The sequence below is a fragment of the Pyricularia oryzae genome, chromosome 4 (genome assembly GCF_000002495.2).
Source record: "Pyricularia oryzae 70-15 chromosome 4, whole genome shotgun sequence".
Lineage (NCBI taxonomy): Eukaryota > Fungi > Ascomycota > Sordariomycetes > Magnaporthales > Pyriculariaceae > Pyricularia > Pyricularia oryzae.
Genome location: NC_017851.1, coordinates 189,615 through 197,810, shown reverse-complemented (window position 1 = coordinate 197,810; position 8,196 = coordinate 189,615). Strand labels below are relative to the sequence as shown.

The window sequence follows — 8,196 nt, the reverse complement described above, 5'->3', positions numbered from 1 at the left end:
GAAGAATTCGCACTTCGCGGCGTTGGCGTATAGCCCGGCTTTCCTCAGGGCTTCCAGTACGAGTTTCAAATGTTCTTCGTGTTCTGTTCGGGTGCGGCTATAAATCAAAATGTCGTCCAGGTAGGCTGTACAAAATACGTCTAAGTATTCGCGCAGGGAGTCGTTTATATATCTCTGGAACGTCGCGGGGGCTCCCGTTAGCCCGAAAGGCATGACTAGGCTCTCGTATAAGCCGAATCTCGTGCGGAATGCCGTCAGGTATTCTTCCCCCTTTTTAATCCGAATATTGTTAAAAGCGGAAACGATATCGATTTTCGAGAAGAATTTCATGCCGGCCAGGTTGTTCAGGGTCTCTCGGACTAGCGGCAGCGGGTAACGGTCTTTTACGGTAATGTTATTCAGCGCGCGGTAATCCACGCAAAACCTCAACCCTCCTCCCTGCTTCTTCACGAACAAAACGGGCGAGGCGACGGATGACGAACTGGGTCTGATAAACCCTTTTTTCAACTCTGCGGTCAGCCATTCCTTAAGGGCTATCAGCTCTTCGCGGGACATGGCGTACAGGGGGCCGAACGGCGGCGTTTTTCCTTCTATAAGCGGGATATGGTGGTCGGACGGTCGGTGTGGGGGCAGCTTCTCGGCTTCTTGCGGGGAAAATACGTCCGCGAATTCCCGGATTGTTTCGGGCAGGGTCGGCCCGTTCCTATTTTGGGGGTCGGCGGCTAGGACCTCATCAATCTGTTTCAAGGTTACGGCGTACAGTCGGCAGGATCGGCGGCGGGCGTACATGCTCGCGGCTTGCAGGGAGATAGGGGCGATATCCATTTCGCGGAGGGACGGCGGTCGGTCAGCCTGGTACTGGGGGCGGCTTTTTTTTGGTACGGCGTGTAAAGCTTTAACCTTCTCCGGTTTGTCGGGCATATTGCAGTGTCGGCGGCAATAGTCGCTGTCAAACGTAATAACGTGTGACGCGAATCCAATCGTTGGGTCGTGCTGCTTTAGCCAAGGCATTCCTAACACAATGGGGTAATGGGCTAGCTGTGTAACGAAAAACAGCGCGTTTTTCTGGATGTGGTCCTTGATTCTCAATTGTCCTCGGACATAATGGGTGCACTTCCCACTTTCGGCGGTCCTTCCGTCGAATACTTCGATGTCGAATGGGTTTCGCAGCGGATACATTTGTAGTTGGCGTTCTTCGGCCCATCCTTGGTCGAGGAAGCATTTTCCTTCCGCACCGCAATCGGTGAGGGCATAGGTTGGGAGGTTTTGGCCCCCCACTGTCAGTTCGGCAGGCAGGATCATCAGGTCGGATCGTTGGTTATATTCCTCTTCAACGGGGAACCCGTGAACGGCGGCGGCAGAGATGCGGATCGCCGGCGGTCTATGCGCGGCCTTGGCGGCCTGGGGGCGACTTATCCCAGGCGGGCTCCGTTTTTCGAACTTCGGCTGCTGGAGCGGCTGGCGTCCGAGCCGCGGCGGGGGTTTTTAGGGAGTTTGGTTTGTATTTGGCGCGGGGACCTGGACCTGGACCTGGATCGTTCGATTCCGGCCTGGTGCAGCCGCGTGCGGCGGGTATCCGGTTCTGGGCATTTGGCAACAAAATGTTCTTGGGATCCACAGCGGTAGCATAGCATATTTTCTTTGCGGTTGTGGCGGCGTTGGCTGCTTAGGTCCATGGGGTCGTTAAACGGAAATTCCGCGTTTGGCTTGGGGGCGGCCCGCGGTATGTCGGTTTGGGTCCGGGGGGCCGCGCGCGCGGGGGGCGCTGCGGTCCGAGGGGTACGTGTCTGTCTGTTTTTATACTGCTGGTGCTGGCGGTAGCGGTTATCCAAGCTTTGCAGGTGTCGGGTAAATTCGTGGTACTGGCGGGATGGGGCGGGGTTGTGGAGGAGCATGTCCTGGAGCTCTTCCGATATTCCCTGGAATAGAAGAGGGGGGAGGGCATCCTCCGGCATTTCTCCTTCCAGAGACAGGCGTTGGAACTCCGACAGATACTCGGCGAAATCTACGTTCCGCTGCTTCAGGGCGTATAATTTGTTTTGTGCGTTTTGGACGTGGTCGGGGTCCCCGAATGCCTCCTCTAGGTATTGGAGGAGATCCGTATAATCTCCGAATTGGGGTGTGCCTCCGACCATTTTGGGCAGGATCAGGTTGTACGCTTTACCGGACAGTCGACCGGCTACATAAATCAGGCGTGATTCGGGGTTGGGGAAGCGGTCTTTGTTTGAGGTCATTTTCCCCCGGATTTGGGTGGCGAAGCGGCGGAGGTCGGAGCGGGCGCCCGTAAATTTATCGGGGTCTGGAAGTCGTTCAGAAAGGCGGGCGGAGGCGGGATGTTCGGAAGCAGGCGGCGGAGTCGTTCCCATAGGAGTAACCATAAGGGGTTCAACAGGCGTGTTGGTAGTTGGGGCGGGGGTGGTTATGTGTACCGTGGGTAGCGTTACGGTCCGAACTTCCTTCAGTTCGGACCGTGTTTTCTCTAATTCGGCGAAAGCGGCATCCCGGGAGGTTATGGCGGAGGCCTTTTCCATGGCCATGGCCAGAATGTCGGCCTGCGCCTTGTCGCGGACACGGTCCGTTTCGGCGCGGGCGCGTTGGGTCTCGGCTTCCTGCATTTCTAGGCAGGAGTTCAGGCGGACGTTGCTATCGTGCAATAGTTGCAGCTTTTGGTAGGAATCGGAGATGTAAGACACCCATTGTTCAGGGTGTCCTTGTAGGTGTTCGATCAGTTCCTCGGTCGAATCGGTTAAGATCGGGGGTTGCAGTGACGCAGGCATCGCGGGCACCTAATGAAGGAGCTACGTAATGTCACGGGCAGGCAGGGCGGACAGGTAGGTGCGGGCGATCAGGTAACAGGACAGAGTATATTGGCTATCTAGTCTTCCAGGTACGGGGTAGCAGGTGGTTGTTGACGAAGACGTAGCTCGAGGAGCTACATATCGGAGACTGCAGAGATTTCGCGTAGATATACGCGCGCGAGGCGCTCGGCCCTCGCGCCTTCACGTGACAGGGGTCATGACTAAGCGACAGCCCAGTGGCTGTCCTTCAGGTCTGTGACAAAACCCCATATTTTCGGTTATATAACGGTATTTCTTATGCATTTTTACAGTTTTTATTCGACTTATTATTCGATTTTATATTCCATATATAAAATACATAGTATTTTAACTGTATCGCCATTACCTGTACAATACCTGCACAATGCGTCTACCGTGCATCCCAACCTCCATGAACGACGAAAATCGACAAGGTGTCCTCAGACTAAAACGAGCGCTTTTTTTGGATGATTTAATTGGCCAAAAAGCGATGTGGCTGGTAAAATATAAGGAGCGCTCGGTCCCCTGCGCAGCCGGGGTCTAGGCTGAGCACTGAGATTAGGTGCCAGCGAAGTGGCAAGGAATTTCTTTACGGCATCTATTTCTGCTGTGGATTCTGTCTTTTTCCCTGTTTACAAAGACTCGAATATTCAAGAAACGTCCTTGACTTCATTTCAATGCTTTCAATTGTTGATCACCGCATTGGTAAATGCAAAAGAGACAAGATCATTTTCATGTACTGTTTCCACTTGGGGCTTGCGTGGTAGCATTACTCAGTGCCCTGTTGACTGAAATCTGAGGCACCGGCCACACCGCCCAGCTCTCCGATTTGGCCGGGTTCATCAGAGGACGTAAAGCAGCAAAGCGCATCCTGTTTACAACGTCGACTTGTTAGCAAACCTTGCATTCTGGAAAGAAACAGCTAGAAGGCATATGGGAAAAGTCTGAACACGAAAAAAAGCTTACGTATACTGTCCCGAATTGATCTGTGAGCCGTCTGCCATGGCACCCAACCACCAGAACTGGTAAGAGTCCGTGATGAATGGGTATGAGCGCACCAGGTCGACGAGGGGAAAAGAAAAGGTATCGTTGGCTTGCATGGTGGCCGAGTCAAAGTAGATAAAAGGACTGAGCCTCCCCGGTTGAGAATATGACGTCGCCGATCCGACGAAGCCATTTTCGCCCTCAACCGGCGGGTAGCTCCACCGGTCTTCGGTCCAGTTGGCCTCGAATATGTCCCATCGCAGCTCGGAGATGCCGAACTCGAACGAGGCAAACATTACGGGGTAACCGCGGACTGTGGTGTTGAGGTCAAAGGTCCAACTATGTCGCATGTGTTTTTCCGTTAGCACCTGGCGCATATTGAACAGCTTATAAAGTCTTGGTTCATGGGATGGGCCGGTAGTCGGGAGAAGAAAAAAAGAAAGAAAAAAAAAAAAACTCACGTCTTTGTCGGCGGCGTGCCCCATTGTCCAAACTCAATGCTCTTCCAGGCAGGGTTGATCTGCTCGGCCAGGCTAAAGGCCACACCCACATACGGCACCGACAGGGCCTCGGCGTTGTCACCCGTGACCAGCACCTTGCCTCCGTACAGGGGCATCGCAGTCTCGTTCACGCCGACCGTGGGCCGGGAAAAGTCGAAAACGACCTTTTTGGTCTCTCCCGGGGCGACCACGACGGGGTCCGGCATGGCCACTTCGGGCACGATGTGGACGGGCGTCGCGATGCTCTCCAGGTCCTTGATCCGCCGCGACCGGAATCCAAACTGGTTGAACGGCTGGAGCATCTCGACGGCGCCCGCCGGCTGCAGCGAGAATCGGTACGTGACGGCCGCGTCGCCCCCGTTGGTGAGGGAAATCTCGTGCCGGCCTTGGAAGTTGGCCGTGTCGTTGAGCGCAAACGGCTCAAAGTCGATCGTGGTGCCGTACTCGACCACCTTGGTCGCGTTGACCATGCCGCTGCCGACCTGAGCCGGCGGTGCAAAGAAGCCAAAGTCGTTGTTCGGCACGCCCGTCCGCAGCGGGTCGGTGGTGGACCAGGGCAGGGCGGCGCCGCTCGACACGATGCGGCGGTGGACGGCGCGGCCCAGCGCTGCGCCGTGCAATGTCCTGCCGCCGTGGCGTTCAATGTACAGCGCCGCGACGCCGGCCACGTACGGCGTAGCCATGGAAGTGCCGCTCAACACCTCCCAGCCGCCGTCGAGGGAGGTGCTGAAGATGTTGCCGCCGGGTGCTGCCACGTCGGGCTTGGCCTGCATGTCGAAGAGCGGGCCCCACGAGGTGAAGGCGTTGGGCAGGCCGCCCGCCGCGTTGAAGACGCCCACCTTGTGCGAGGGCTTGCGGGAAAAGTCGACCGTCACCGTCTGGTTGGCGGCGCATGCGCGCACCATCGCCTCGCCGCCGGGCACGTCCACCAGCGCGAGGCTGGAGTTGGTGTTGGAGGAGAAGGGGGCCGCCCAGAGGGAGGTCGGGGTGTTGTAGACCAGCACGAAGCGGGCTCCGGCCGCCTCGGCGTTGCGCTGCTTGACCGCGTAGTCGCAGCCGCCGCGGCGGATCAGGGCCACGGCGCCGTCGAGTGAGGGAAAGTCGGCGGGGAGCGGCGAGCATGCGTCGTCCGTCACTGATGTGTTGAGCGAGGTCGGCACGACGGGCATGGTGGTGATATTCCACGCCGCGTTGCTGGGGACGTAGCCGAAGGTCGACTCGTTGGTGCCGCCAATGGTGACCACAAAGGGCTCCGCAGCGAGATCACCGCCCTCGGCCGAGGCGATGGAGATGACGTTTTTGCCCGAAGCCCCCGTGGATGCAAAAAAGGGCCCCGTCTGGCCTGCATTGGACGCCGAAATGGTGACGACGACGCCGGCATCCACCAGACGCGATGCGACCTCGGCCCAGGCGTTGTCCGACCACCCACCGACGCCACCGATGCTGGCCGTAATTACATCGGCTCCGTCCTTGTAGGCCATCAGGAACGCGTCGATGAGGATGTCCTCAAAGGCGCCATCGCCGCTGCCAAACACCTTGTAGGCAAGCAGGGTGGCTCCGGGGGCGACGCCGACAAAACTGTCCGTCTTTCCGGCCAGGATGCCAGCGACGTGGGTGCCGTGTCCTTTGCGGTCGCGCGGGTCTTCATCTGGCTGCCGAGGCCCCACGGGATAATTCCCGTCGCCTGCCAGGTCGTACCCGCCCGCGACCTTGCAGCCCTGGCCGAAGCACCCGCCGAGCGCAGGGTGTGAGTAGTCGATTCCCGTGTCGACAATGGCGACGGTGACGCCCTTGCCCGACAGGCCGACGCGGTGCAGATGCTCGACGCCCGTGTACTTGTGCAGCGAGTAGTTGGCGGCGGCGGCGGGGCCCTCCTCGGCCGTGAAGGACCTGCCGACGATGGGGGCCGGGTTCGGGAGCATGCGCATGGGCCAGGCGCGGACGGCGTCGCCGAGGCCGCGCACGATGGACTCGACGTTGTGGTCGGTCGTCTCGACGCTGAGGCCCGTGAAGACGTCCGACTCGAACGTCTTGCGCACCTTGCTGCCGGGCGCCTGCCGCTGGAGCTCCTGCCGGGCGTTCTCGACGTCGCAGCCCTTTGTCAGTTCCACGATGAAGGTCTTGCTGCCGCCCGGGCTGGATTCCTCGACGGGTTCCGCGCGTGGCCGCAGGGCCGCAGAGGCGCCGGCGAGGGCCAGGAGGACGAGGCCGCGCACGAGATGCATCTTGGCAGAATTGTCCTTCTCAACAAGAGGTGATGTCTCTCGTCGCGCAATGGGCGGGGGTGGTTCTGCTGTGATGGTGCCTTGACGTGCATCATACTAAAAAAGCTATGCATACCATGGGGGCATTCATTGCATTTTATTATATGGGTACTATGTAGAATTTCCTGGCCAGGGCACCGTCAACTGGTTGTCGAGAGTGCATGACTGGGACACGAGATCGGAATTACGACCGACAAGCATCGTGCTTGGCATGCCAACCTTTGTAGGCGAAAGAGGAAGGTCGCGGGCGATTAAACGCTGTACGTTGCCGTTGACATGCGGGCACCTCGTATTAGTGCACGCAACTACAATGTGGTCCACATCTTTGCATAGTCTGGGCCTGGTCGTGTTTGCTTCTTTCTCGTGTGATTCTAGGTACTATACCTTTTATTATACTCTTAATGCGAAAGGAGAGGACGAGAAGAAAAAGAGTCCCCAAATGCCATCGTCGATTGCCAAGACCAAGTATCAGGGATCGAATGCTCTACTAAGTCTACTTCCAAGATTTGAACCGAACTGCCGTGGGGCCTCGGAAATTTGATGAGCTGATCGGCAACAGCACTAGGGTGCGATTAACGAACTTTCGCGTTCGAACTGCTGGCCTACCTTTGCAATTACGTATATTATTTACAAAGCTTGAATGCGAACGTCGCTGAAACAAAATTCGACTCTAGAACTAGAACACTTGGGAACCGGCGTTTGTTCGTTCATATGCCAGCAGGAGACAAAGATTGCAGGGGATAAACAGCGGTGCCGCCGTGACCCGTATTGGGTGCAGCACCACCTTCTTGATTTACCGACAGTCCAGTACAATCGATCTACTGTAACCCCACAGAATACAAGTCCGCTAAACCATTGGGTATCTTGAATGCTTGCCAACCCCGGCAATTGAACCGGGGTTTTTTCTCCTCCTTTATTTGAAGCCATCATCGTACCACAGCATTCGCTCCACATATTTCCTCCACTCCATCGTAGAATTCAACATGACATCAAATTTATTCCTCAAAGGCAGCAGCCCCCCGCCTGGCGTTCTTTGCCTTATTGCCCTTACCCTTGCCCTTGGGAGCCCTGCCGCCGACTTTGACGCAGGGGAAGACGGCGACGCCGTCGCCGTTGCCGCAGCTGGCCGGGAACAAGCAGCAGTTGTCGCCGGGGCTGTCGGCCGGCTCCTGGAATTCGCGCTGGCCTTGTCCGTTCCTCTTGCCGTTGGCGACGCAGTCTGGGCCGTTGGGGAACTTGCAGCTGTTGGGCGGATGCGGTTAGTTGATTTATTTCCTGGCTTGGGGAGAACTGCTTTCGACCTGGCAACCACTTACTTTCCGTTGGGACCAAGGACGGCCTGGGCAGAAATGCCAGCAGCAAACACCAGGGCGGAGGCAATGATGGTGAACTTCATTTTGACGGTTGATTTGACGGTAACTTCTGTCTTTAGAACGACTTTTATTGGTGGGTTGTTAAAGATTGTGGAGTAGCGATTACTGTGTGGCGATCAAATAAAGCTCCCTGCGCAGCAGACGAGACGAGAAGCAACAAAGGGTTCAACAAGATGATTGAAGGAAGTGAAGCAGACCAGGCTGATGGAGAAAGAAAGAGAGACCAAAAACAACAAAACTCCTCCGTCCCTTATGCCGC

General features: G+C 56.9%; 2 protein-coding genes across 2 annotated transcripts; both read right to left on the bottom strand.

Moving 5' to 3' along the window:
- Positions 1–3,338: 3,338 nt before the first annotated feature.
- Positions 3,339–6,826, bottom strand: MGG_08436 (minor extracellular protease vpr). Its single transcript, XM_003715889.1, has 3 exons — positions 4,262–6,826; positions 3,783–4,139; positions 3,339–3,687 (listed from the first exon to the last, which is right to left on the bottom strand). The coding sequence occupies exons 1-3, from the start codon at positions 6,523–6,525 to the stop codon at positions 3,549–3,551; spliced, it is 2,760 nt and encodes a 919-aa protein (XP_003715937.1). The 5' UTR covers positions 6,526–6,826; the 3' UTR covers positions 3,339–3,548.
- A 580-nt stretch (positions 6,827–7,406) lies between these two features.
- On the bottom strand, positions 7,407–8,038 carry MGG_08435 (uncharacterized protein). The gene is made up of 2 exons (XM_003715888.1): positions 7,881–8,038; positions 7,407–7,806 (listed from the first exon to the last, which is right to left on the bottom strand). Exons 1-2 carry the CDS (start codon positions 7,958–7,960, stop codon positions 7,560–7,562), a joined length of 327 nt encoding a protein of 108 aa, XP_003715936.1. The 5' UTR covers positions 7,961–8,038; the 3' UTR covers positions 7,407–7,559.
- Positions 8,039–8,196: the final 158 nt, after the last annotated feature.

Coding starts and splice junctions, on each gene's coding strand:
- MGG_08435 (XM_003715888.1), bottom strand. CDS start 7,960: ATGAAGTTCACCATCATTGCCTCCGCCCTGGTGTTTGCTGCTGGCATT. Junction 7,807..7,880: donor GTCCTTGGTCCCAACGGAAA/GTAAGTGGTTGC, acceptor TCCGCCCAACAG/CTGCAAGTTCCCCAACGGCC.
- MGG_08436 (XM_003715889.1), bottom strand. CDS start 6,525: ATGCATCTCGTGCGCGGCCTCGTCCTCCTGGCCCTCGCCGGCGCCTCT. Junction 4,140..4,261: donor GGCACGCCGCCGACAAAGAC/GTGAGTTTTTTT, acceptor CATGCGACATAG/TTGGACCTTTGACCTCAACA. Junction 3,688..3,782: donor ATCAATTCGGGACAGTATAC/GTAAGCTTTTTT, acceptor CGTTGTAAACAG/GATGCGCTTTGCTGCTTTAC.